Raw genomic sequence first — 27,952 nt, forward strand, 5'->3', positions numbered from 1 at the left:
CACAGCCAGACTTTGACCTACAGCCTGACTCTTTTACTGATACTATCCTTCCTTTCAAAAGCTGCTCACGCAGCTGCAGCTCAGGAATTGTGGAGTAGGTAGCACAAAAGTGAAGCAACAGTCAGATTCCTTGCCTTCTCAACAGCCAAAAACTTTGTTTCCAGCCAGAAATGCCAGAGTATGTGGTGTGGGTGCATTTTTATAACTTTGACAAGCTGCATGTGACCACCTTAGGCCAGGGAACCCAGGCCCAGGCTTCTGGACAACCTCGCCCTTCGCTCAGTGAGGAGCTCTCTGCCTTTTCCTGCTCTTGCCCCTTGGTCATCCTCAGCAGCCCATCCCTGACTGGCTTCCCCATCAAGAGTGTGGCAAACAGCCCAAGGAAAGCCCTGGGAGCCAAAGCAGGGAAGGGGCAGGGACCAGCTGTGAGCATCACGTGGGCCCTGAGCACTGTCCAGGGTTTCTGGAGGGGTAGGGGTGCCAGACCCCACCCAGCATAGGGGCTGCTGTGGCCATGTGGAATCCAGAAGACAATTTAAGGCAATTTAAAGCCATCAGAAGGGGAGCACTCTGGACTTAGGGTCTGCTGGGGATTTTGGGGGGGCTCAATACAACGGTCTCTGCCCTCCGTGCCTGAGAGGGGCGCTAGGGTTGCTCTAGCTGGGCTGTGATCAGGGCCTCAAGAGCCTGATACAGCACTGAGCATTACCGGGGGTCCCCTAGTAGTGTCTGCAGCCGCATAGTGTTAGAGGATTTGAAAGTGGGCTGGAATCCGGCAGGACATCGACCTCCACTAGGGGGCTCCCATGGCCCCAGTCGGGCTGGGATGGGTTCAGAGGTCCAAGAGACCCTTGGCGGGGGCGTCACTGGGTCATAAAATGTGGAAGGTTTGGCGACAGGAGGCTTCTCGGGCCAGCCCGACTCCGTGGGCTCACTATAGAGGGAGTGTGCTGGGGTTTTGGGAACCTGCCGAGAGCCGGTAACGGGAACCCTGACTGGGATGGAATCATTTTGGCCAGTGCCTCAGAAGGCCCTGGCCCAACCGCATTCCCCGCGTCTGGGACAGGGGGCGCGGTCCGCGCTTCCGGGGCTAGGGGGTGTGGCCGACCGGCAAAGGCGTTGTCTGGGGCGGGCCCTCCACGGTGTGGGGCGGGGCGACGTGGGACTCGGCTGGCGGCGACGGCGGCTGCAGGAAATCGGGGCTGGGCCCCAACGGCGCCCGCGCGATCGCATCCCAGTCCCCGTCCCAGCCGAGCAATCCTCAGGCCGGGCCATGGACACAACGGAGCCGGGTAGGCCGTCCGGGTTATGGGATCCGAGAGGGGCCTCCTCCGACAATACCCTCCTTACTAAATCAATGAGCACCCCCTCCCTGCCCCTCTCCGTTCAAAAGCTGGGAGAGGAGTTCCTGAATTCCCAGGACACGGGGATCCTCCACTGTGGGGACCCCCCAACCTGAGGAGGGGCCGGGGACACCAGTCCCTGACCCTCTCCCCTTTGGAGTTTTCACCCCTGATGCCTGGGGGAGGGGGGCCAGGAAGGGGAAGTGGCTGCTTCTGCTTCTGATATTTGTGATGGGGGCAGGGTGTCACGACCGCTGATGGAGAGGGCAACGCGGCAGGATCCCCACCCGGCTCCTCCATTGCCCCGGGAGGGGGAAATGCTGATTTGGGCCCCCTAGAAGGGGTGCCTGCGGCAGAAATGTGGCAAGGTCCGAGTTTGTTTCTTCCTGTCTTTGTGTCTCTGCTGTGCACATTGTGTCATCTGGTCTTCATGCCTCTCCTGGTTTCAGTCTGCCTGTGTGTTTCTGCCGCAGGCCCTTATGCCGGTTTGTCCCACGTGCATTTCCATCTGTCTAGCCCGAGGTCCATGTGGTCCCATTGTCAAGCCAGCTCTCTCCCCGGAGACAGTATGGCTGTATCTGGGACATCTGTTTTGTCACTTTGCTTCTGGGCCCGTGCATATGTGGTGTCTCTGCTTCTCTGAGCAGCTGTCTCTGTGTTGGGTTGTGCCTGAGTTCATCTGCCTGCCCAGAGTCGGTGCCACCCAAGCCCAAGCTCCCTCTGTCCCAGCTCAGATACCCACCCCATCCCACACTCCCCCCCCCCCCAGGGGCCAGAATTCTCTTTCTCTCTCTCCCTCTCTCTCTCTCACTCTCTCACCCGCCAAACAACCAACCAAGCTGCTGTGGGTGGAGGGAGGCTTCCATTGGCCCATGTGTGATACTCCCCTCCCCAAGGGCTACCCCCGGCTCCAGAGAGCAGAAAGAGGTACAGCGATATCTTCCGGAGCCTGGACAACCTCGAGATCTCACTGGGGAACGTGTGAGTCTGAGCCTGGGTCACCCCCATTTTCTGCCGGGATCCCCCATATCCCTAACGCTGTTAAGGACCTGCAATTTCTGGATCCACTTACCTAATAACCCAAGAAGTCTAAGATAGGGCCCTCCAGAACACCTGACGATCCCAAAATTCAACCCCTCAAATCCACTAGAAATCACCAAAGTGGTCCCCCTTAAAATATTTGAGAACCTTACCCCACTTTATGAACCCCAAAATTACCTGGGACCCTTCAAATTCTATCTCAAGTCCCATTAAAAAAAATCACCTACTTCCTCCCCCAAAACCTTATCCCTCAGGACTCCCAGATACACTAAATGTCACAGAGGTGATATTCAGGACCAACCCCAAACTGCCCTGGGGGTCCCCAGCATCCTTAGGTGAGACAGGCTGGGTGGAGGGTGGCATCCTGACACTGTTACCTCCCAGGACCTTTGAGATGCTGGCTGGAGACCCTGTGCTTTCAGGAGACCCAGAACCTGACAAGACCCCCACAGCCACTTCGGTGAGGGGCAAGACCAAGGGGGCAGAGAGGAGGGAGGCCTCTGGAAGGAGGAGATTTACGGAGGTGGGGCTCCTGCTCCGCTTGTTCCTGAGTGCTGTCTCCCTCCCTCTCAGACCAGTGAAACCAGCCATTGGAGTGTCTCCTCCGCAGAGGGTCCTGCACCCCTTACAGGTAGGAGAATTTGAGGCCAGGGGAGTAGGGGCAGAAAAGGGTCCTTCCCTCAACAAGTAATCACCAACTACTTGTTCCATGAATTGTGGACAGCAGTGCACACAGCAGATCTGAACACCTGTCCTCAGGGAGCTCCCAGTGTGGGTGGATAATCAGTGTAAAATTTCAGCCTGGACATGTGAAAGCAAAGAGGTGTTTGGGGAGCCATAGGGTGTAGAACAGGGGCTACCAGTATAGTCTGAGGACTCAGGAAAGGCGTCCAAGGGAGAGTTCAAAGGTCAGAGGTCCATTTGTCTGCCACAGGGGAGGAACTGGACTTGCGGCTCATTCGGACCAAGGGTGGCGTGGATGCAGCCCTGGACTATGCCAAGACCTGGAGCCGCTATGCCAAGGAGCTGCTGTCCTGGACTGAGAAGAGAGCCAGCCATGGTGAGAGCCCCTTCTGCCAGGTCCCAGGCTGCAGGCAGTGTCCACACCCTGCCTGATTCAGACCCCTGCTATCTGCCTCCAGAGCTGGAGTTTGCCAAAAGCATCATGAAGATCGCTGAGGCTGGCAAAATGACAATCCACCAGCAGGTAGCCATGAGCAGACCTCCCCAGGGCCCAGGCCCTCCAGAACCCCAGCCAGACCCTCCTAGAGCCTCAGCATCCTCCAACACCCATCACCCTCCCCCTCCCACACCAGAGCCACATGCCACTGCAGTACATCTACGCCCTGTTTCTGGAGCATGACCTCAGCCTGGGAGCCCTGGCCCTGGAGACAGTGGCCCAGCAGAAAAGAGATTACTATCAGGTAAGGGGACCCTCCATGCATCATTCCATCCACTACCCCCCACGGGATGCACTGTTACCATCAGCACCATTTTGCTGATGAGGAAGCTGAGACCCAGGGATGCTGAGGAACTTACCCAAGGTTACCCAGCAGAGATTCAAACTAGGCTTCCTGTGCGATTGCAAAACTGTGCTTTTGTTTATCTGAGGACCAAGGGGCAAAGCGCTGAGTGTTCCCAGGAAGAGAGCCTTGGCATCTGAGTCCAGGCACAAAGGATGAAGTGACCATTGAGGCTTTGTGGAGACACAGGGGTGAGGGTGAGCAGATCTGAGGGAGAAGACCTGGGAGGGAGAGTGCAGAACCAGAAAAAATGTCCAGACAATGAAAGATACGCAGCCTCAGTGAATGGAAAGACCGAGTGTACCTGAGACAGCATCCCTGTTCCCCATCCCTGCCAGCCTCTGGCTGCCAAACGGACTGAGATTGAGAAGTGGCGGAAGGAGTTCAAGGAGCAGTGGATGAAGGAGCAGAAGCGGATGGTGAGGCCCAGGGTGGTGGGGGGCAGGCTGTTGGAGGAGAGGAAGAAGCAATGACCACGTCTCTCCTGGCCCTCAGAACGAGGCGGTGCAGGCCCTGCGGCGGGCCCAGCTCCAGTACATGCAGCGCAGCGAGGACCTGCGAGTACGCTCTCAGGTATCCCCTGAAGACTCGGGCCCCCAGGCTTCGCCGGGACCCAACAAGCAGCAGGAGCGGCGGCGGCGCTCGCGAGAGGAGGCCCAGGCCAAGGTGAGAATTCGGCCCCTTGCCCCGCGCCCCCGTGCTTCGGCGCCCCCCGCCCCACCCTCTCCCCTACACTCGCACGGGGCCTCGGTTTCTCCAGGCTCAGGAGGCCGAGGCGCTGTACCAGGCCTGCGTCCGGGAGGCCAATGCTCGGCAGCAGGACCTGGAGGCCGCCAAGCAGCGGATTGTGTCACACGTGCGCAAGCTGGTGCTGCAGGGCGACGAAGTGCTGAGGCGGGTGAGATCCTAACCCGAAGGCTGCCGCCACAGTCATTCACCCGGGCTGGGCGCCCCGTGCCCCTCAACCGCCTCCAGGGCACCAGGACCAACTCCCTCTCTCTAGACAGTTCCTGCCCCCAGACCCTGACTGCACTTCCCACTCCGCCCCCTCCCATGGGGTTTTACACACCCCGCCCCCCTCCAGGATGCCCCACCTGGGTTGTGACCAGACCCCCATCCCAGCTACGTGCTGTTGTCCCCAAGCCTCCTCCCACTGCCGGGCCCCGCCCCCAAGCCTGGACCATGCTGGTGTCTGTCAGGGTCAGGCCCCGCCCCTCTCACACGCGGTCTCCGCCCCACAGGTGACCCTGGGATTGTTCCGGCTGAGAGGGGCTCAGGCAGAGCGTGGCCCCCGTGCCTTCGCCGCCCTGGCGGAGTGCTGCGCACCCTTCGAACCCGGCCAGCGATACCAGGAGTTTGTGCGGGTGCTGCAGCCCGCCTCCCCGCCTCCCCCGCCACCCGCCTTCTCTTTCCAGGAGTTCATGTACAGGTGGGTCCCCAGGAGCAGGGTCAGGTAGGAGTCCCGGAGACACGGTGCCAGGCTATTGGCACTGTGGGGCTGAATCTCAGAGTGAGAACCCTGAGGCTCAGTACTTGGATTTAATGCCAAGCACTCTTTATTTGGGCAGCGTTGTCCCAGTCTTGGGACGGTTGGAAATTTGGGGTTACTGCACTGAGGACCACAATGCTAATGGGTGTAAAGGCTTGGCAGACCCAAGTGCTTGGAGTTGGGTCCACGATGGGTTGCTTGGATGATGTCATTCCAGCCTAGTTTCCTAGTTATCAGAGCCCTCAAACATCTCCTTTCAGTTCCCCTCTGGACACAAAAAAAAAGCTCTCTGGTCCCCCACCTCCACGGCTGGATGAGAGTGCAGCTGAGCCAGGCCCTTGGGAGGACACTGGCACAGGCTGGCAGGGTGAGTGCAGTGAGGGGCAGGCTGGAGTGGTGCTGGGACAGGGGGCCGTATCTAACTGACCTGTCCCCTTCTAGGAACTCTGGGCAGCGATGTGGACAGCGTGAGTGGTAGCAGTGAGTCTCAGCCCTTGGACTCTCCCACTTCCAGCCCAGGTGGGGCCAGGACCTAGCCCTGACCCACTCCCAACCTCTGACCATCCTTCAGCCCCTGGCTAGGCTCTGACCCTCAGTCCCAAGCCCACACTTTGACATCTGATCTACCCCACACCCCTGACCTATTTTCTCAGCCTCTGATTCATTCTCTTTTTTTGTTATTATTTTTTTATTTTTTGGTTTTTGAGGGGCAGGTAATTGGGTTTTTATTCATTTACTTATTTTTAATGGAGGTACTAGGGATTGAACCCAGGACCTTGTGCTTGCTAGGTATGTGCTCTACCACCGAGCTACACCCTCCCCTTGACCCATTCTCTTGATTCAACTTCTGAACCACCCCCCTCAGGTTGCTGACCTATTCTCCAGCCCCTAACCCCTGACCTGTCTGACCCTCTTCCTGACTTCTGACCCTTTCCCTAAGGCATCTGTGGGTGGTTTTGGAAGGCTAAAAACCAGGAATGTCTCTTTAGCCGTGGTGCCTCCCCATGGCCTCTGTGACCCTCAAGCTCTGTGCCCCTCCGACCAGGCTCTGGCACGAGGCGGCTGGTGAAAGCCGCATCCATAGGCACCGAATCTTCTGATGACTTTGAGGAGCGAGACCCTGGTGAGGCTGGAAGCAGTGAAGGGGTGGGGAGTGGGGATGGACTAGGCACCGCTGACCCTGTCTTCCCGCAGATCTGGGAGATGGGCTGGACAATGGGCCAGGCACCCCCTTCAAGAAATGGACACTGTCCTGCGCAGCCCAGACCCACCGGCTGCGCCGGCTGCGGGGCCCAGCCAAGTGCCGAGAGTGTGAGGCTTTCATGGTCAGCGGGACCGAGTGCGAGGAGGTGCGGCCTGGGCCAATGACCTGTTGACCTCTGCTGACCCTCAGTGACCTGAATCCAGGCACCTCCTTGACCTGAAATCCCTAAGACCTTCCCACCCCTGGGACCTGCCCTGATCTGATGATCTCTTATGAGCCCCCTGTTCCTGCTGTGGATCCCTATGACCTTCTCTTCCCCCACTGACCCCTGATGACCTCCCTATCCCTGTGATCTTCCCCTCAGTGCTTTCTGACCTGCCACAAGCGCTGCCTTGAGACTCTACTGATCTTCTGCGGACATAAGCGGCTTCCAGCCAGGGCCCCCCTCTTTGGGGTCAACTTCCTGCAACTGCCCAGGGTCTTCCCGGAGGAGGTGCCCTTTGTGATCAGCAGGTGCACGGCCGAGATAGAACAGCGTGCCCTGGGTGTGCAGGTGCCACCTTGACCCTTGACCTTTGACCTTTGACCATCCCCAATAGTGATCCAGCCCTCTCAATGGCTGGAATGCAAGCCAGATGTCCATTTCCCACTCCTGCCCTGCAGGGCATTTATCGGGTCAGCGGATCCCGGGTCCGCGTGGAACGGCTATGCCAGGCTTTTGAGAACGGCCGAGAATTGGTTGACTTGTCAGGGAACTCGCCTCACGATGTCTCGAGTGTTCTCAAGCGATTCCTCCAGGAGGTGGGTGCTCAGCGGCTCAGGAGTCAGGGGCCAGGTGGGCTCAGGCTGAGGACCCTCTGCAGCCCACCCATACCCTTGTCCCCCCTGCCATTCCACCCCCAGCTCACTGACCCTGTGGTCCCCTTCCACCTCTACGACGCCTTCATCTCTCTGGCTAAGACCCTGCATGCAGACCCTGGGCAAGACCCTGGGACCCCCAGCCCCAGCCCTGAGGTTATCTGCTCGCTGAAGACCCTCTTGGTGCAGCTGCCTGACTCTAACTACAACACCCTGCGGCACCTGGTGGCCCATCTGTTCAGGTGTGCACTGTCCTTGACCTTGACATGAGACTTCTGACCTAAGTCACGGATCTGTGACCCCCTTCCCTGGACATGCAACTACTGACGCCTGACACTGACCTCTGACTTGCATGTGTTTTCTGAGCTCTGAAACTCAATACATGACTCCTGACTTTGGGTGCTGAGTCCAATCCCCATCACTAGGCATGTGGCTGCTAGTTGCCAACAATGACTGAGACTACTTACTCATGACTTGGGCAAGTCGCCACTAGCCTGGCTTGTAGGTCCTACCTGATCACTAATAACCATGCACTCTGCCCTGACCCTTCTCCTCACACTGTCCCCAGGGTGGCTGCACAGTTTAAGAAGAACAAGATGTCAGCCAACAACCTGGGCATCGTGTTTGGGCCGACACTGCTGCGGCCGCCGGACGGTACAGGAGAAGCCACTGCCGGCCCTGTCACCTGCCTGCTGGACTCCGGGCACCAGGCCCAGCTCATCGAGTTCCTCATTGTGCACCATGAGCAGATCTTTGGGACTGATGAGCTCCTCCTGGCCACTGAGCCCCCGCCCCAAGACCCCAGCCCACCCACTGAGATCCTCCCACCCAGTCCCCAGCTGCCACACCCACAACTTGCCCAGGACTCCCTGCCCCCATCCCTAACCTGGGACCCCAACCCAGACCCCATGCCCCTTAGTGCCCTGGAGAAGCATCCTGAAGTCACGCCTCCAGAGGTAAGAACCCGCTGGGCCCACAGAAATGGGGAGACCCTTCTCGCCATTTAATCCTCTCACTCTACTGTCTGCCTTCCTTCCTTTCCCTTTAAAATTTTCTATTCCATTCCCTCCTTCCTCTCCTTATTTACCCTGTGCTCATTCTGAAAGGTGAGGAACAGAGTGATAGGAAATAATGGAGTGACAACTGGGTACAACGTTGCAGAGATACTAACATGGGTATCATTCAATCCTTCATCAGAATATTTACTAAACACCTTGGACACCTACTATATGCCAAGCATTGTTCTAGGCATGACAGATACATCAGGGAGCAAAATATTCAAAGGCCCCATCCTCTTGGTGCCCACATTCTAGTGGGAAGGAAACCAACAATAAACAATAAATATGATACAAAGTCAGGTATACAGGATGTTACAAGGTGATGAGTACCATGGAAAAAAGAAAAGGTAACATAAGGTAAGAGACATGGAAGGCACCAAGGTAAGAGATGGAGGGCAGTTTGTAGTAGTAAATAGGATGCTGTGGGTGGGTCTCATGGAGAAGATAGGTTTGAGCAAAGACTGGAAGGATGTGAGAGGGGAGTAAGCCAGGTGGAGATCAGGGGAAGGGTGTTCCAGGCAAAGGGAACAGCCAATACAAAGTCCCTGAGATGGGACCATGCCTAGTGTGTTCAGGGCACAGCCCCACACTGTAATGAATGAGTGACAGGACAGTGGCAGGAAGGGAGGCTAAAGAGGGGTGTTCCAACCACCACTGGCTGCATGCCTATAAGGCATGGGTGCTTGCCCAGTAAGTGTCATGAGAGGCAAATACCGTTAGTAAAAACCACTTACAGATGAGACACCTATGGGGGGCTTCCTGTCCCTCAGATCCAGCTACACCCAGCATTCCTGAGAGTTTGGATCTCTCCTACAGCACCCCAGAGCTGGGAAAGGGGGCTGCCAACAAGGTGTAGGGCTCTGAGAACTGGAATACTTCAGAAAGTGCTCACGACATGTAGGAAGAATTCCAAGTGCTATTAGCATTTAGCAAAAGGATAAACTAAAAAATATACAGATAAACTAAAAAGCAAGTCTAAAATTGCAGAAAGCAGAGAAGGATGGAGACCATAGTTTACTTGTTCTGAATGCAGAGATGGCTGTCACTTTCTGGGCTGGTCTTCTGCTGAACAAAGGCATTCCTGCCCTCACAGAGTCCACAGTTGAGATTAATGGCACTGCTCTTCGCAGCGGGGCGAGCAATACACTCTTAAGGACATCATTTCTCCCCAGATATCAGAACTGCAAAGTAACTTTGGCAGGTCCAAGAGTCTGGAAGAACTGGGAATTTATTGCTGGGTTTCTCATTCTTGGGTTTCTCCTTGCAGATTCCGACCCTGCAGAATGACCAGGGAGAGGAAATAGCCAAAGACACCAAAAATGAGGGAGGGGAAGGTGAGTGTTTTGGGGGTAGCCCCAGGGTTCTAGGGCTGAGTGATGACAATGGGAAAGGGAGGAGTATCCAGAGGACTTAGGGGTGCTCAGCACTGGCCACTCCATCTCACAGCGTCCAGCCAAGGCTCCGAGGACTCATTCTTGGGGACACAATCCCGTGGCCACTTCAGCCGCCAGCCTGTGAAGTATCCCCGGGGGGGCATGCGGCCTGTCACCCACCAGCTGTCCAGCTTGGCCCTAGTAGCATCCAAATTGTGCGAGGAAACCCCTGTCACATCAGTGCCCCAAGGGAGCTTGCGGTGGCGAGGACCGGGCCCTGCTGCCACCTCCCGTGAGGGCAGCCCTCTGCGCCGCACTCCACTGCCCAAGCATTTTGAGATTACCCAGGAGACAGCCCGGCTACTCTCCAAGCTGTACGAGTCTGTGCCCAAGGCCACCTGCTGCCCAGACCCTCAGACTGAGGAAGCTGAGGACCATCTCTGACCAAGATGCCCAGGACTGAGGAGATGGATTCACTTCTCCCCAGGAGTTCAGTGTTGCGGTGTCCGGAGCATTCCTATGTGGAAAGACTACACCACCCAGTGGAGGACTAAAACCCTTTTTTGGGGCAATGTACAGGGATCCCCCCAACAGATATAAGTCAATGTCAAGCATCAGGGCAACTCAGGTTCAAAGGTCATTCAGGGTCAACATTCAGGGTCAAAACATGTCATAGGATCCTTGAGGTCACCCTAGTCTCTAATCCCTGGGACAGAGGTGCTTTTTGCTTCTTTGGTTGTGGCCACTCCCCATCTCTGTCTGCCTCCTTAGCTGATCCCAAGTGACCAGCTCTTGGAGGGTGTGAGCAACGCAGACTTAACATCCTGGTGGTGCCTGGGGTCTGGTGGCCTCTGAATAAACTGAGTCCTTTATACCCTTGAGTGCCTTTATACCCCTGAGTGCTAGGGAAGAGTGACAGAGGAGAGGTCGGTGAAATCCTTCCGCTCCATTTTACCGACCAGGAAAAACAGACCCCCTTTCTTTCATCCCAGAACACCCACGAGAACCTACCAGCAGTAGGGGCTGTGCCTGGGCACCTGGCTGAGTCACATCGGGGCCGCCCTCCCAGAGCTCCGTGTCCCTGATCCGGTCCTGCATAATCAAACAAATATAACAAAGTGCAGATAACTGGGACAATGGGGCTGTGTGCTCTGGGCCGTGGGAGCCCAGGGCCGCCACAGGCGTGGGCCGAGCAGGGAACAGAGCTGCCAGGGGCGGGATTTCGAGAAATTTGAGTGTGGTCGGACGGTCAGCTGCCGCCAGAAGGTCCACGGAGCAAGGGAAGCCGCAGCGCGCGATAGCTCTGGGCCGAAGAAGCCGAGGCGGCGCTGGGGTCTCGGCGGTGGGAGCCGGGTCGGATCAGGGCGTGGCTTGGAACTCGGCGACGGATTGGACACGAGGAAGCGGGAGGGGTGGGGCCGGGGCGGGGGCGCGGACCCTGAGACCACCCGGAGGTGGGCCCCGGCGGCGCGAGGTCACGGCGGGAATTCTCCGGCAGCAAGTGACTCAACCCCGCGAAGGCCCAAAACTGCGGGCGCGTGAGGTGTGCGGGGACGAGGGGTGGGGGTCCTCCGCCGGAAGTGGAGGGGGCGACCGAGGGGCAGCGAGGCAGGGAGGAAATGAGGGAGCTGTGGTTCCGGGCGACCCTGTCCTCGCCAAGGAGGCGGAAGCGTGACTCCCCCAGGTGGTGGGGACGGGGCGGGGCTCCCCCAGGTGGCGGGGGCGGGGCGCGGGACCCCGCCTCCCGCACTCTCTTGGCCTCTCGCGCCCGGCGCACCCAGACACTCCTCTTCCCGCGGCGGTCTCCTGGTCATGGGTCTCCCACGCGAGGCCGCCCGGTCTACGGCGTGACGGACGGCCCAGGTGAGGCCGGCACGGACGGGGGAGAGTGGGCGCGGGGTCCGGGGAGGGTGCGGCACGTGTCCGCAGGGCCCGGGCACCGCCCCCTCCTCTCCTCCGTTCTGCTCCTCCCCCAGCCTGAGGGCTCCGGGAGACCCGGCCAGCCGCCGCCTCCCTGACCGCCCCTTTTGTCCCAGAGGCCGTCGGGGTCCTCGGTCCCACCCAGGCCGGCCCAATTCCCCGTCCGCTTCGGGAGCGTTCACGCCCAAAGACCGCCGCCCGACTGATGGGGCTGACTCACTACCAATCTGATTGCCCGGGTCACCTCCACGCCCCAGCACCGACCGCCTGCCCGGTCCTAGCAGTGGCCCCACCCTGTGGCTCTGCTCCCTGCACTGACCCCCAAAACCAAACTGACCCTCCCTTACCTATTTTCACGGCTCACACCCCTTTGTCCTGCTCTAGCCGCCCCCAGCACAGATTGGTGGTGCATGGGCAGATGGGTTTTATTTTGCTTCTTTAGTTTAAAAAAACAAAACCAACCAGCTGTTTGATTTGGGTGACATCTTTATAAAAATCATTAGTAATTAAGTAACAGCTGCCCTACCCAACCCCCCAACTCAAGGAGCTCGCTTTTCTAGGTCACTCTGCTCCCCACCACTGCCACTTTGCCCCGAGGCATCTGAGTTTGAGACCCTTGTCCTTCCTGTCTTAACCTTCCCTCTGGCTGCTGTTCCCTCCTGTGTCCTTCCACAAGAACACAGGGCTGCCTTACCTCTCCCTCTGTGCCCTTAGATGGTCACCATGGGCCAGTGCTACTACAACGAGACCATCGGCTTTTTCTACAACAACAGTGGCAAGGAGCTGAGCTCCCACTGGCGGCCCAAGGATGTGGTTGTGGTGACACTGGGGCTGACTGTCAGCGTGCTGGTGCTACTGACTAACCTGCTGATCATCGCAGCCATCGCCTCCAACCGCCGCTTCCACCAGCCCATTTACTACCTGCTCGGCAACCTGGCCGCAGCTGACCTCTTTGCTGGTGTAGCCTACCTCTTCCTCATGTTCCACACGGGCCCGCGCACAGCCCGGCTCTCACTGGAGGGCTGGTTCTTGCGACAGGGCCTGTTGGACACAAGCCTAACGGCATCCGTAGCCACGCTGCTGGCCATTGCCGTGGAACGGCACCGCAGCGTGATGGCCGTGCAGCTGCACAGCCGCCTGCCCCGAGGCCGGGTCATCATGCTCATCGTGGGCGTGTGGGTGGCGGCACTGGGCCTGGGGCTGCTGCCTGCCCACTCCTGGCACTGCCTCTGCGCCCTGGACCGCTGCTCACGCATGGCCCCCCTACTCAGCCGCTCCTACCTGGCCGTTTGGGCCCTGTCCAGCCTGCTCGTCTTCCTGCTCATGGTGGCCGTCTACACCCGCATTTTCTTCTATGTAAGACGGCGGGTTCAGCGCATGGCAGAGCATGTCAGCTGCCACCCCCGCTACCGTGAAACCACGCTCAGCCTGGTCAAGACTGTTGTCATCATCCTGGGTGAGTGGCACCTGCTTCCCCCCAACTCCTGCAAGACCTGATAGAGCATGATGGGAGGGGTGATTTGGGTGGGGAATATTCTCCTAGGAAGTGATACCTGAGCAGAGACCTGAATGTTGGGCAAGGGAAGACTACCAGGCAGAGGGACCAGAAGCTGAGAGCCCCAGACAGGACCAGCCCAGGACCAGCCCAGCACCTCCAAAGAGAAGGCCCACATGGCTGGTCTGCGAGGAGAGAAGTTCAGCATGACATCGAAGGGCACAGATAGGAGTCAGATTTTGTTCTGAGTTCCGTGGGAAGCTCTTAAGAGTTCTTAGCCAGGAGTATTGAGTTCAGTCTGGCTGTGGAAAGTATAATGGTCTGAGTGAGAGAGGCACACACACCACCCCCAAGAAACAAAGAGCAACTCTTCCCAATCATTCTTTTCCCCCAACCGAGTAATTGGCTGGTCCCACAGTGGCCTCCTTTCCCCCACAGAACAAATCTCCATGTAGAAATCTCCAGGGTCTGGTCCACCATGTACCCACTTAGGAAAGGTGTCCCTCTGGCAGACAAATCAGAGAAAGTTTCCCCTCTTAGCATTTCTGCCCCATCACACCACAAAGGCAGCAAGACAGGCAGCTCTTCCCTGCAAACTGCACAGCTGTCAACCCAAGCTCTGAGACCCCTCCAGCTCTGAGCTGTGGCAACAGCTGGCCCTGCTCACGTCAGGCTCCATCCCGCAGGGGCGTTTGTGGTCTGCTGGACGCCGGGCCAGGTGGTGCTCCTTCTGGATGGTCTGGGCTGCAAGTCCTGCAATGTCCTGGCTGTGGAGAAGTATTTCCTACTCTTGGCTGAGGCCAACTCACTGGTCAACGCCGTGGTATACTCATGCCGAGATGCTGAGATGCGCCGCACCTTCCGCCGCCTCCTCTGCTGTCTGTGCCTCCGCCGATCCACCCACGAGTCTGCTCACTATACACCCTCCACCCGGACAGGCACCAGCACTCGCATCATGCTTTCCGAGAATGGCCATCCCCTGATGGACTCCACCCTTTAACTAACCTTGGACATCAGCAGAGTACAATGAATGCCAGATCGAAACCCCTGGCCACTTGTGGATGTGCCTGGCTCTACCCAACCCGCAGGCCAGACTTAAATGCAGACTTTCAGCCCAGAATGGCATGGAACCACTGCCAACCCCTACCTGGGCACATAACTGTGCCTGCCCCAGGGCTTGGGGGTTTGAAGTCATCTAAGCACACAGGAGAGAGTTAGGTGGGGTGCAGGAATCTGCCTCTTCAATCATCTCAGGTTGTGGGGCTTTTTAACAGACATTTTTCTATTTTTACTGCACATCCCTGGTAAACCCTGTGGACTGCTTCCTTGTCCCTGGTGGTGTGAGTGATAAGAGTGGGAAAGATGAGGTCTCTCTCAGGCCACACTGTCCAGTGCAACAGGGTAACAAGGACGGACCATGGATGCTCCATCTGCCTGAGGCTGATTGTTTAGGAGCACAGACTGAGGAGTGCTGAGCATCAGCTGGGAAAGGTTTTTGGCCCCTTGCAGCCTCCAGGGCTCTTGTCTGTCCCCATTAGAACTGAGGGGGGTCTACAAGGAGGGCATGATATAAGGAATAAACCTTTCTTTCCACTCTGAGGTCTCCAAAGCATTTTCTGTTGTCAACTTAATACAGTCTGTCTGTCTCTATGTCCCAGAATCGTCCACCTTGGCTCAAACTGAGCTGGGATCCTTCAGCATGGCTTCCTGGCCCCATTCTCATTCCCCTTTGGTCTCTACATGGCTGTTGCTCCATCTCTCTCGTTGGAGTCTTGTGTCTGTTCCCTTTTGCCTCCGTCTCCTCCACCTGTTCCCCTGCCTTCATCTTGCCACCTGCCTCTGTCTTCATCCTTTGGAGCCCAGAGTGGTCTCTGGCCCCTGTGAGCCCTCTCTCTCCCGCCTGCCCCTTTGAGTCCAGGATGTTAACAGAGGTGTGTTCATCCCATTATCCCCCACTCCATCACCTACATACACACCTGTGGGCTAGGGGTAGTGATCTCCATGGAGCAGGATGCAGGATTTGAGAATTGCCATTTCTCAAGCTCCTCTGATGTGCCTGGCACACTGATGAGTACTTTAGGTGCATTATTTAAGCAACACCTGCATCTCGTGGCATAGGGATTATACTTATTTTTCCGTGAGGACAGTGGCTCAGAGGTTGAGCTCTGGCCTGTGGTTCCACAGCTTCAAAAGGAGACAGAGATGCATCAAGGGACTAAAGAGGCCCCTGGGGAAAGGACTTCAGATTCCCACAAAGTCCAGAGTTGGCCATAAGTACAGCCTGGCTTTCCCAACTTTACCCTGAGGCCTCAGATGTACCAGACCCATGATGAGCCCCCTCTCAGATACTACAGAGGCACTCTGTGAAGCATAGTGTAAACCAGGGTCTGGATTCTCTGCTTCCATACCTAGCCAGAATTTGAACCTAGGCCTCCCATCAGAGACTGAATTCATAAACTACTAAAGCATGTGTTGCTGAAGGACCAAAAACCTGTAGGTCTTTCTACATTAAATGGGGCTGCGTTTCCCTTTGGGAAAACTTCTGCCCTACAACAACTCTGTGAGGAGGCAAGAATGAACTGGGGTGCAAGGTGCATCTCCAGGGTCCAAGGTGGGCAGCATGGCTCCTAGGGCCTGGGACCTGACTCCAGAAGTGATGACCCAGGCAGCACCTTCCACATGTGGATGGGCACACACCCAAGAAAGAAACAGTCCTTGTCTCCATGGAGCTAGCTCCAGGCCTGTTGGACAGAAGTATCACTTAGGGCACGGAGGCAGCCAACCAATTCCTATAGCGTAGCAAACCCCAGTGGTCACCAAAATGTAGCTCTGTTTCACCTGCTCTGAGCCGGCTGTTCTTGCATCAGCATCATCCAGGTTTTAACCTACAATCCTCTGGTCTCCTTTGGGATCTTGTCCCATCAGTTTTTCCCTCTCTTAGAGGCCTCTCCTCTCAACCAGGTGACTTCAAGTTTTTGTCTCAGATGATCCCTGAAGCTTTCAATTCCCTCCCCACACCGCTGTTCTCTGAAAGACGCCAAAGTTACCGACTCTTTTCAGGCCTCCTGTGTAGTGCTACACTAGTGGCTGACCTTTTGTACAGGGTACCAGCACTCCATGATCCCCACCTGTTCTAGTACTTCCGGTTCCTGGGCCAAGTGTTGGGTTTCCTTCATCAGGGAGCTTTCCACATTGTTCTTACACTAGCTCACATCACTCATTTCCGTTACCTTTGGAGTGTCCAAACCCAAAGGGAATGGAGATGTCTGCATTTCCTCTCCAGCAGCAATGGGAAGAAGATGGGCCCTATCCTGAAGGGTTCCCAGGATGCTGAGGTCCCTTTATGAACCTGCATCTGGAGTCTGTCCTCAGAACAAAGAGGCTCTAGGAGGTCCCATGACTCTGGAGAAGTGATTTATGTCCAATCTGTTCCTTTTCTCTCTCACAAGAATCCTTCTCTGATGCCAGGAGTCCTAACAGCTAGAAACGAAGGCCTGTGAAGAGCCACTCTGATTTGGGGTGCATCACAGGGTAGGTTCTCAGCAAGCATCCTTCATTCACTTAGTAACCACGTGCTAGTGGAATGCAGCAAAGCAAAAAAAACTTGATAAACAAGTGAGATCACTCTTAAACTAGACCTTGAAAGGGGAATAAAATTGATTTCTGCGGCTGGGAAAATCACTCAGTTCTATCCTCCTGGCCACCATCACCGCATATACCTGTATCCCCTCTGGAGTGCTGGCGGGGAAGGGGAAGTCAGGAGAAAGGGAGCCCTAGTGGCTGCTGTGGGACTGAGGATGAGGGGAACATTGGCTGACTGAGCAGGGGTCTGGGGCTTGACTTCTGGAGATCAATGAGGGGGTGTTGATGGGCTCTGAGAGGCATGGGGGGCGCTGAGAAGGAAGGGATGGCTTGGGAGAAAAGTGGGGTGCTCGAAGAAGTCACACTCTGAGATGTGTGGGTCCCTGAGGAGTTGGGGGTCTAAAGAGAAAAAGTAGAGGCTCTGAGGAAGAGTGGGGGCTCCGAAGAGACTTGAGGGTCTCTGAAGAGATGTGGAGGCTGTGAGGAGACGTGAAGGGCTCTGAGGAGGAGTAAAGTGCCCCTGAGCGGGAGTGGTTGCTCTGAGGAGGTGCAGGAGGCAGAGATGTAGTGGGTAGGGGGTAGGGGGCCTCTGAAGCAGAGAAAAGCCAGCATCGCTCTCTGGCTGGAGGGGAGGAGGGGCGTGGAAAGCGCTGTTGCCTCGGCAACCCCCAACAGAGTCCCGGAGGTTGAGACGGGCTGTTAGGGGCGTGTCTGTGGGCGGTGCGCGGCCTCCTGGGAGCCGGCGGATGGCTGGCGGCGACAGTGGGGTGTGTCCGTGGGCGGGCCGCGGCCGCCTATTTGGCGGCGGTTGGCCAGAGGCGGTGGCGGAGGGCGGGGCCTGGGCGCGCGCGTGCGCGCGCGCGTGCGGAGCATAAACGGCGGCAGTTGGGTATAGAGCTAGCGCGAGCTCTCCAAGCTCGTCGGCTCCTCCTTAAGCTTCTGCCGGGCCACGCTGCTCATGGAGGACCCGCAGCGCCCCGCGCCGCCGCCCCCTGCCCCGCGCCGCCCGCCGCCCGGGCCTTCGCCGGACTCCCACACGAGTGATGTCCTGCAGCAGATCATGGCCATCACCGACCAGAGCCTGGACGAGGCACAGGCCAGGTGCTGCGCGGGCTCGGCGAGGGCCACCCAAAGTCGCTTCAGTGAAGGGGGCGGACCGAGGGGCCAGGGCCGGGGCGGTTGGGTCGTGAGGAGGGTGCAGGGTGAGAGATAAGGTGAGTCTCTGGGCAGAGAGGGAGAGGACAGATGTGAGGGGCTTGAGGAGGACTGAAGAGGGGTTCCGAGGCCGGAAGGATGTATGGGGGTAAAATGGAACGGATTGAAAGGAGGCTTATGGGGCTCAGTAGTGGGTGATGGGTTTCAGAAGCTCGTCCTGAGGTGAGAAGGATGGGTTTGAGAACATTTTGTGGATGGAGAAGAGAGCTTTATGGTGAAAAGTGGTTGCAGGGTTTATGGCATGTAAGGGAAAGAGAGTGTTGAGGAGGCGTAAGTTCTGAGAGATGGGTGCACACGGGATCTGTGAAGGATGGACCACTAAATGGATGGATCAGTGGGATTTATGAAGGTAGGAAGTTTCGAGGGTAGATAATGGAGAGTTAGTAGTGGGAAACAGGACTCGGGAATGTCCAGATGGGTGATTCGGTGTGGGAACCATTTGGAAAAAAGGTTAATGGGGGAGCTGGGTGGGGACAGAAGACCCTTTTTTAAAATTAATTTGGCAAATATTTCTTAGACACTTACTGTGTGCAGGCACTGAGCTGGGTGCTGACATAGTCATGGCTCTCAAGCTCATGGTTTGAGGGAGAGAAAATAAGTAGCAAAAACAAGTGTAAGTTGTGAGAAAAGTTGTAAGTAAATGGCTGGCATACTGTGGGAAGCCAGGTGGAGAGGGTACAGCACCTTCAGAGGCCCGGAGGTGGGAAAGGGCGGGGAAGAAAGCAGAACCAAGGACTAAAAGCCCTGAGTAGAGCCAAGAGAGTCTGGAACCAGATCACATGGGGCCTACAAGTCTCAGGAAGGAGTTTGCATTTTATTTCAGTTGCAGTAGAAAAAATCATAGCAGTTTTAAGATCACCTGTCCCACTTGTCAGGCAGCCAGGATTGGTAGAATCTACTTTACAAAGCCACCCATTGTATTTGGGACCTGCTTAAATTGTTAGAAAGTAGGAAAGCACTGAATGACCTCCTTTTGGAGGATGAGGCCTTGTTGAATGGGACCTGTTTTGGGATGAGGGATGGTCCCTGTGGATGGGACCAGGGCCTGGTGGTGTGGACTGGGCAGTGCCTAGAACCTTCTAGTAAAGAGGGGTTACAAAGCCAGGTGAACAGCAGCCCCAGGAAGGAGGAGGCAAAGTAAAAGATGGATATGGCATGCATTTGTTCTTCAAACTTTCTTTCCTTTGTTTCTTGTATAATGTTGACTCTTTCCACAATTTCATGGTCTCTTTCTGAGAAGTTAAGAGTGTCATACACACACACCATCACCACCACCACCACGACCAGTGGAGCATTGTGCTAGGTACTTCAGAAACCAAGATGGCTAAGATGTTCTCTGCCTTCTCAGAGCTCATTCAGGAGTAGGGTGTGTGAGAGACTAACTTATAAATAGTCATCATAATAGAAATGTGCTGAGTAGAGATAATTCCTGGCACAAAAGAGCTGGGCCAGGAGAGGGTCCCCTTCTGTGGTGCCCTGTCTGCTGAGACAGGGCAGTCTGAGAGCAAGGACTTCATTGTAACTTTCCTTTGTATTCCCAGGGCTGTGCACAATGCCTGGCACCTAGCATTAGGTAAAGTTTTGTGGCACTTAGATTCTGGACGGATTGGTGGTAGCTGGGAGAGCTGGGAAATGGGCTCTTCACAGTCCGGAAGCACAGAGGCAGTGCACTGGGTGTTTGCAGAGCCACACCCACCCAGTGGTGTATTTCTTCTGTCCTAGGCAAGGAGCTGCTCAAGGACTGAACTCCGCTCAGATGTGACCTTCCTCAGGCTTCGGTCACCCCGGCACAGCCCCGAGGCTGCTACTTTTTTCTGGTAGCAGTCTTTTGAGGTCCTAGGCTCCCCAAGATAGGCATTAGAATGGAATGCAGCCAGTCACCCTTGTCTTGGCTGTTCTCAGAAAGACTTCTTTTTCATTTAAGGCTAAGAAACATTATACTTGCTTGGCAACATAGCTGTTAGGCAACTGGTTCCTGGTCTCTTTCTGAGGTAGAAAGACCCCTGGGCTTTTATTTGAGACTTTGGAAGCTTCAGATTTGCCCTACTCCTTGCATCATCTTTTAAGTTTTATTTGTTTGTTTGTTTGTTTTTAAGGGTCAGGGCTGTCCAGCTTTGCTTTCCTCTCCCCACCTGCAGGTGGCTGTCTCCAGAGCCAGGAAGGCCTATTTTTTTTTTAGGTAGAGAGAGGTAATTAGGTTCATTTATTTATTTATTATTATTATTTTTTAATGGAGGTACTGGAGATTGAACCCAGGACCTTGCACATGCTAAGCATAAACTCTACCACTGAGCTATACCCTTCCCCCCAGCATAGCCTTTAGATAAATTCAAGGTCCTAAATGTCACCCAAGCCCAGACACCAGTCTTCAGTCCTCAGGTGGGCCACTTACTCCACTCTGGAGAAAACACAGCTTGGGTAGATCTTTTCCTCAATAATAAAGCCTGCAGCCTGGTAGATTATCCACTTGGGTGGGGAAGCGGATTGTGTCTTTCCTGATCAGCCGAGTGGGGGAGGCCTCTGCAAGTCTTTCTGACGCTACCCTCTCTCTGCCCTGCCGACCCCTTCACAGCCCCAGCAAGAAATAATTTTAGCTCAACTGGCCAGCAAGAAAGAATTTTTTGTCTCAGATATTAGGCCTTCTCAACTTTTTTTGTCACCATAATTGTGTTTAAAGAAGGAATGCACACCTATTCTCCTTAAACTTGGATTCTTACACTTTTCTGCATTATTAAGAAAGCAACTCTAAGCGCTTGTGTGTAATTCATTTTGTCATTATAGCTGAATAGTCTCAGAGTAGAGAACTGTTTGTTGCTCTTCCTTCTGGCTATCCAGATAGTGAAGGGACACTGGGGACTTTGGAACGAACCATTTTGGTTTAAATTCAGCCCAAGTCAGCCGGAGACTTCCTGTGTAAGAGGTAACCAGTCTCCTTGAACGATCTTCTGACCTTCTTTGGCTACAGCCTGAGCTTTTCCTGGAGAAGGGACAATTTTGTGTCTTCTGATTTGGACCTATCACTGATCACATTCTCATTCGTTTTTTGGTTTTTTTTTTTTTCTTTTCTTTTTTTAATTTTTAAAATTTTATTTGGGGGGGGTAATTAGGTTTATTTATTTATTTTAATGGAGGTACTGGGGATTGAACCCAGGACCTTGTGCATGCTAAGCACACATTCTACCACTGAGCTATACCCTCCCTGATCTCGTTCATTTCTTATATGGGACCCAGAAAGCAGAAAATTTTCTCTCATTTGCCAAGGATTTTTCTGAGTATTTTGCACTACCATGCATAGCCTTATTTTTTTTTTACAATAATGCATTTTTATAACACTTTACAGTTTGCATAGGTTTTTTCATTGACTTTTTTTGTCTTTAAAAAGTTTTATATTTTTAGTTATTTTCTTTTTTTTTTTATTGAAGTACAATCAATTACAGTGTGTCAATTTCTGGTGTACAGCACAAGGTCCCAGTCTTGCATATACATACATATATTCATTTTCATATTTTTCATTGGCTTCTCTTGACTGCCTTTTTGAGGGGTCCATGAGGGTTATCAGACTAGGGTTGAGGGCTCCTCTGTCAAGCCTGTCAGGTCTGTTGGGCTCCAAAGATCTTCCCTCCTCCCAGTGGTTTTAACCAGTGTTTGAATCACAGGCCCGTTGGAGAATCTGGGGCAAGCTCTGGGTCTTCCACCACCCTCAACAGCATGCTTGTGTAACACACCTTTGAGAATCCACAGGCCTCAACTGCCCTGGGGCCTGGAAGTTGCCACTTATCGGAGGCTGCTAGACTCACTTTCTGCCTAGTAGCGAGATTCCTAGGAAGTCAGTGTGAAAACTCTAGAGCTGGGAATGCTGAGGGGTGAGTTTGGGGGAAAAAAAGTTGGGAGAAAAAGGAAGCAGAGTGATCAGCAGTGTTGTCCTGGAGCCCCAGGCTCCATACCTGATGTTCTGGGAGGGGCACCTGAAGAGGGCTGGCCCTTCAAGTCATTCTGGTGGTGGTGTCACAAGGTTGGCAGATCTGGCTCCAGTGGCCACGTCCTGACCCCTCACTTGGAAGTGCATGCGGGTTCTCTGGAGAGCTATTCTGTCCCATACAGTAGCCACTTGCCATGTGTCTTTTTAAATTAAAATGAGTTTAAATGAAATAAAATTAAACACTCAGCTCCTCAGTTAGCCTAACAGTATTTCAGGTGCTCAGTAGCCACGTGTGGCTAGTGGCTACCATATTAGTGCAGATAATGAACATATCCCTCATAAAAGGAAATTCTGGACAGCGGTGCTCTAGAGCAGTGCTTCTCAGCGGGACCAGCAGATCTCTGTGGGAACCTTATTGCATTGCAGGTTCTGATGTAGCAGATCTCAGCGGGGCCCAAGAGTCCACATTGCTAACCATCTCCCAAAGGGGCCACTGCTGACCCCAGACCACACTTGGAGAAGTTGGTCTCTCAGGAGTGGAGATGAGAGTGTCTCATTTATTTCAATTTTCATAAATCAATTTATCTAGTAGATGGTTAATCTGACAAATGGAAATTATTTTTGAGCCTAAAGTGTGTTTGTGGGCATATGGATTTTAAATTAATCACAAGGGTCACAAATTAGCATTGTTTTGCCCACTTAAAATAGAAAGAAAATTAGATGAACAAATAAAATTCAGAAAATAGTTGATTTTTTTCTAGATGAAACATTTGATCTGGGGCCACAGGGCCCTGTTGTTTCAGGGTCTATTTCCATTTTCAATCCAAGGTAATCAGGTTTTAGAGGTTCCAGGGTTGTTTCTGTATTTCCTTTACGTAGTCTATAAAACCATAGCTCAACTTTGTGTTAGTTTGTAGAGTTTGAGTGTAATAGAAAAAGTCCACTGGGGAATGGTAATAAGGTTTTTAGAGCAAGAAGCTTTACATATAACAAATAAAATTATGATGGAGAATGGTCACTTTTATACGTGTTTTAGGAGTAAGCTGTATGGTAGTGGGGTGGTGTACCTGAAACTAAAAAGATGATATGTAGAAGTTGGCTTCTGGACAACATAACAGATACTACATTTAGGGCCTTCATAGCTTTCCTTAGGAAGAAAAGGAAATTATTTTCTCTGAACTTTTTTTCAATTTGATTTTTACATATATGTCTTCTTAGGTATTTTCTACTAGTAAAAATTTGCATGCCTTACTTAATTCCTCCGGTATTTCTGCAGACTTTATTTATAATATGGATCAAATTCTGAACCTTAAAAGGAGATAATGACATAATTTTGACTACCCTTAGAACTTACCCAAGTGGCAAGTCGTGTACTATCAACTGAATGGTGTGCCCCTGCTTCGGTATCTCTGGGACAATGAATACGAGAACGTAGACCTTTAGAAGGATGCACATTAATGCACGTCAGCGAGCTTCCAACTTTCAGCACAACCACCAAAGAACGCAAGGAGTCAGAAGAGGAATTTATGGTTTGGAATTTCCTAAAGCCAGGTAGCATTAGCACGAGAGGATCTATCAGTCTGAACCCCGGAAGTAGATTTCAGAGCTGACGTTTTCTTTTTCTTTTTCATCACCCCTAGGGAGGTTTGGTAGATACCAGCCGACTTAGTGCCCAGCAGTCCTTGTTCTTAGCCTGCTTGCAGGTTTTAGCCTTGCTCCTAGGGTAGCATGCTTAGCTTGGCTTGGTCTAGAGCCAAAGGAAGGTCTTGCTGTCCTTGGTGTATTTTTCCTAAGAGTTGGATTTTATTGGTTTTAAAACAGTTTCCTAAAGTTATCTAGGATCTCAGCAAAATCCCTTTTGAAGTGGTTTTATCAGTAAGTAAAGCAGCATGCAGAATGTTTGAGAAAAGTCTCGTAAATGAGAAGGTACTATTCATTCATTTAAGTGACAGTTACTGAGTGCCTCTGTTAGAGTACAGTGGTTGTTGATGACAATGGAAACCATGATTTCTCTCATTTAAATTTCCCAGTAACCCTACGAAGTGGGTAGTTTCACTGAGTTTCTAGATGAGGAACTTGACGTGAATGAGTAAGAACTTGGCTGAGGTCAGACAACTAGTGGAGAGGACATGGCGGTTGGATGGAGATTTGGCCTTGTTCTCTTGAACTCTGGTGCCAACCTGCCACCCTCCCTGCTTTCCCAGTGCTCCAATAGGCTCACTGGTATTTAACATCACTTCCAGCTCTGAGGAGCTCAGAGGTGATCCAGTGCAATTAGTGGGTAGACAGTTGGGCTAAGGCTTCAGAAGATGTTTTTTAAAAGGTCATTCTCACTAATTTAATCTCACTTGCTCAGTAAACCTTCATTTTGTGCCAGATCTGAGGATGCAGCAGGGAGTCCTGAAAGCTCACAAATCAGGAGAGGCAGACACGGGAGAGAGGGTGACCAGAGAATGGGTGATGAAGCCAGGGAGAGGGAGACAACCTGTCAGCCAGAGGAGAGCTTGTGGTGTGTGGATGACGGGACACTAGAATCCACCTGAAGTCAGGCTGCGGGACAGAAGCACACCCCTAGAAGATGACTGTGATGTGGATGAGAGGCTTTGTCTAGGCAGAGAACGCATGGCATTCTAGGCTGGGGACAAGCACGTGTGCAGGGGAGGCATGGAGCAGTGTGGTTCGACCAGGTGTGTGTAGAGGGCATGGCACTGGGAGGGAGACTCTGTAGGGTGACTGCTGCTGTCTGATCCAGCATGGCCTTGAACTCCTCACTAAGCAAGGAGTGAGCATGAAGTTTATTCCATTCCTTGTATAAGTACTTCTCAAACTACTCCAGCCTTTCTAAGGTATTGGTCCTGGATCAGAAGAAAGATGAATGGTCATAAGCCCTTCTTTACCATCCATTCTTCAGACATGTCTTGAGACACTCATTTATCTTTCTGATTGAGCCCTTCAGTGGTTTAAGGGCTCCTGCTCTTCTCATTAAAGTTGCTTTCTCCTTTATTCATCACTTCCTCCTGCCCAAATGTAATATCTTTTGGCCATTGTCCTTTTTGATCGTCTCTTTTCTCCAGCAGCACTATTAAACCTCTTAACTCTTCTCCTTCATTCCTAGAGCGGATGAGTGCCCGCTGTGGGCTCAGCCCTAGCACAGAAACCAAGAAGAGGGACTCCCAGCCGAGCTCCATGTGCCTTGGCTTCTGCTCCCTCCTTTGACTGTGGAACCCAGCAGCTCTCACCTGAGTTTTTAACTTCTCCACTTGCCCCGCTTAAGTCTAGAGACATTTGCCTTCAAACTCTTCTTTTCTACTCTGCCAGTTTGACGTCTCTAGCTTCTACCTTTCCTTCAGTTCAGTTCAACAAACTTTTGCCCAGTTAGTGTGCCAAGTATGGTGCCGGCCTGCTGTTTCCAAAATGAGTAGGCTGAGGCCTTCGTCATGCCCGGGCCAGCCGTGGTAAACGCCTTAAACAGAACAGAGAAGGGAGTAATGAATCCAGGCTGAGACAGGCCAACCCATCAGCCTTGGACTTGTCAGAGGAGGACTTCCCCAAGTCCAGAGGAGGGAGGAGGTCAGAGAGGCGCTGGTGAAGAGCCTCAAACCTTGCAAAGGGGTCTGAGTGTACTGGAACAGGCAGTGAGAAGCCATTTCACCTTGGGTGAGGCGAGAGATGAGAAGTTGTGGTTTTGAGTCAGAAATTTAGCGGTAGTGTTGGTCATGACTAATCCTTGGGCAAGTTAGGAACTTTTCACAGACTTAAACTTACTTCATTTAAAGGTTGCTCTTTTATTCAGGTCCTGCAGGGTTTTTCTTGCATCATATTAAATAATTTTCCTTGTTTCCTGGTGCCCAAGCCAGCCCCTGATCCAAAGCTTCATTTTGCTAAAATGACCATAATAATTTCCACAGTTGTACCTGGGTATCGGTACACATTGCCAACCCCCATTTACTTAGCTGTTTTTGTTTCATTGTTTGGAGGTTTGTTTTTAGAATGACTCTACAAACATCACCGCACCCACTACACTCACTACGGATTGATTCTTCCCAGTTTCCCTCTTACAAAGAAGCTTCTTTTAAAATGCCAGGGGCATCTGACTCGTGGGCTGCATTTCTTTCTGGAACTTGGCATCCTCTTTGAATTTCTAGGTTTTCCATCAAGGTTTTATTTCCTCAGGGTCAGGAACATGTCTTCTAATTTTTGTTCTGTACTTAAGTCTGTCTCCAGGAGGTACATGATGTTATTAACAGTTTTTGTCAGCTAAGATAATCGTAGAAATGAGAATAATTAAGGGATTTGATTCAATCTTTGGTTGGGGTGTTAGAATCCTTGTTGCTCTCAGAGAAGCTTTTTCAAGAAGGATCCTATGCTGTAGGGATACGATCTCTTGAGTATATCTCTGAATCACATTCTTTGGTAACAAGTCAGACAGTAAAAGACAAATAATGTATGTTTTCACTTATATGTGGAATCAAACAAACAAATATAACAAAGCGGAAACAGACTCCCAGATACAAAGAACAAACTCATGGTTACCAGAGTGGAGAAGGGGTGGCGGGGAGAGGCTCAATAGGTGAAGGGGGTTAAAAGGTACAAACTCCTAGGTATGAAATAAATAAGCTACAAGGATGTAATGTACAGCACAGGGAATAGAGTCAATATTTTATAGTAACTTTGTTCAGAGTATAAACTATAAAAATATTGAATTACTATGGTGTACACCTGAAATTAATGCAACGTTGTAAGTCAACTATACTTCAATAACAAAATAAGTAAAGAAGTGAATACCCCAAAATAATTAAATTAAATTAAATGATACTTTTTTCAGGAAAGCAGATTGTTCCGTAATTTGGAAAAATAAATTATAGCTAAAAGTAGGAGCTATAATTTGCTGTTGGTAGAAGCCAGGAGGTGACTTACGTTCTATTCATCCCCACGTTCCTTTCTCCTTCTACAGTGACCAGTATACAGTTGTGCCTTCAGTAAACGTTTGTCCTGTAAATATTGAATAAGTGGCGTTGGAGGATGATACAGCTGCATGCTTTCATTTTCTGGCATGATTCTGTGTGGCTCTCAATAGTTCTGTTACAGGCTGGTTTTGTTGAGCATTGATTTTAAAAGGATATTCACAGATCCATTTTTTAATTTCGATTTTCTCAGATGTCTATTTACTGAAAAGATTTATTATTTCTCCTTCAGTGGAATTTACTTCATAAACATTAACGTTTTGTTTCGTTTTAATGCAGATACTTGGTTGGGTAGAACATGGCATGTCCTTGCTAGGGGTGCCAGGCAGACCTTGTTTCTCTACCCACAGACCCCATTCACTTGCTTACAGTCTGTTCAGTTGTCTCAGCTATCTGTTGCTGTGTAACAAATTACTCCAAACCTAGTGGCTTAAAACAACATATGTTTATGACCTCAGTTTCTGAACTCGGCTAAGCTGGGTCCTGTGCTCAGGATCTCACAAGGCTGGTCTATGTTCCTGTCTGAAGCTCAGGCTCCTCTTCCTGTCTTGCAGGGTTGTTGGCAGAACTCAGTTCCTTGCAGTTTTAGAACTGAGGTTCCTGTTTTCTTGCTGGCTGTCAGCTGGGGTCTGCTCTCATCTCCAAGAAGCTGCCTGCAGTTCCCCACCCCCAGCCCTCTCACAAAGTGGCAGCTGGCTTCAAGGCCAGCAGGTGACGTTCTCCAGGCCACTAAGGTGAAGTCATAGACAATGTTAACATAATTATGAGAGAGACTATGTCATCACTTTTGCCACTTTGCAAGTCACAGATTCTGCCCAAACTCAAGGAGAGAGGATTATATGCAGTGGGGGCCACCTTAGGGTTTGTCTGTCACAGAAATGTATTCATCCCCTTTGGTGATGCTGTGGACTCACTGGTCTGTCCTACTTTATGTGATTAATTACATAATTAATCACTGATGGCTTGCT

At 52.5% G+C, this 27,952-nt stretch overlaps 3 protein-coding genes across 9 annotated transcripts in view; all 3 read left to right on the forward strand.

The window, feature by feature from the left end:
- Window positions 1–1,132: 1,132 nt before the first annotated feature.
- Window positions 1,133–10,763, forward strand: GMIP (GEM interacting protein). Of its 2 annotated transcripts, XM_074350330.1 has the most exons (21): window positions 1,135–1,292; window positions 2,240–2,324; window positions 2,769–2,844; window positions 2,958–3,015; window positions 3,319–3,444; window positions 3,527–3,591; window positions 3,701–3,808; window positions 4,246–4,326; window positions 4,403–4,573; window positions 4,668–4,805; window positions 5,149–5,336; window positions 5,657–5,763; window positions 5,838–5,915; window positions 6,442–6,519; window positions 6,591–6,745; window positions 6,965–7,153; window positions 7,264–7,401; window positions 7,504–7,700; window positions 8,027–8,414; window positions 9,784–9,850; window positions 9,963–10,763. In XM_074350330.1, exons 1-21 carry the CDS (start codon window positions 1,274–1,276, stop codon window positions 10,331–10,333), a joined length of 2,883 nt encoding a protein of 960 aa, XP_074206431.1. In that variant the 5' UTR covers window positions 1,135–1,273; the 3' UTR covers window positions 10,334–10,763. The 2 variants fall into 2 exon arrangements, with proteins under 2 accessions (XP_074206432.1, XP_074206431.1); XM_074350331.1 differs by lacking the exon at window positions 6,442–6,519 and having other exon boundaries at window positions 1,133–1,292.
- Window positions 8,344–14,900, forward strand: LPAR2 (lysophosphatidic acid receptor 2). 4 transcript variants are annotated; one of them, XM_010972215.3, is made up of 4 exons: window positions 8,344–8,414; window positions 9,784–9,850; window positions 12,524–13,265; window positions 13,991–14,900. In XM_010972215.3, exons 2-4 carry the CDS (start codon window positions 9,836–9,838, stop codon window positions 14,302–14,304), a joined length of 1,071 nt encoding a protein of 356 aa, XP_010970517.1. In that variant the 5' UTR covers window positions 8,344–8,414; window positions 9,784–9,835; the 3' UTR covers window positions 14,305–14,900. The 4 variants fall into 4 exon arrangements, with proteins under 4 accessions (XP_010970517.1, XP_074206433.1, XP_074206434.1 ...); XM_074350332.1 differs by lacking the exon at window positions 8,344–8,414 and having other exon boundaries at window positions 8,421–9,850; XM_074350333.1 differs by lacking the exons at window positions 8,344–8,414; window positions 9,784–9,850 and adding an exon at window positions 10,901–11,432.
- A 2,797-nt stretch (window positions 14,901–17,697) lies between these two features.
- The window catches only part of PBX4 (PBX homeobox 4), a 37,489-nt gene continuing 27,234 nt past the window's right edge, over window positions 17,698–27,952 (forward strand). Inside the window, exon 1 of one of the 3 annotated variants that reach the window (XM_045508186.2) lies at window positions 17,698–17,987. In XM_045508186.2, the coding sequence (XP_045364142.1) occupies window positions 17,845–17,987 (143 nt within the window). In that variant the 5' untranslated portion in view covers window positions 17,698–17,844. Of the gene's footprint in view, window positions 17,988–27,661; window positions 27,719–27,952 lie in introns of those variants that run through there. The other 2 variants (XR_006720774.2, XR_012501598.1) reach the window with 2 other exon arrangements.

Source organism: Camelus bactrianus, chromosome 22 (assembly GCF_048773025.1).
Source record: "Camelus bactrianus isolate YW-2024 breed Bactrian camel chromosome 22, ASM4877302v1, whole genome shotgun sequence".
NCBI classification, from domain to species: Eukaryota; Metazoa; Chordata; class Mammalia; order Artiodactyla; family Camelidae; genus Camelus; species Camelus bactrianus.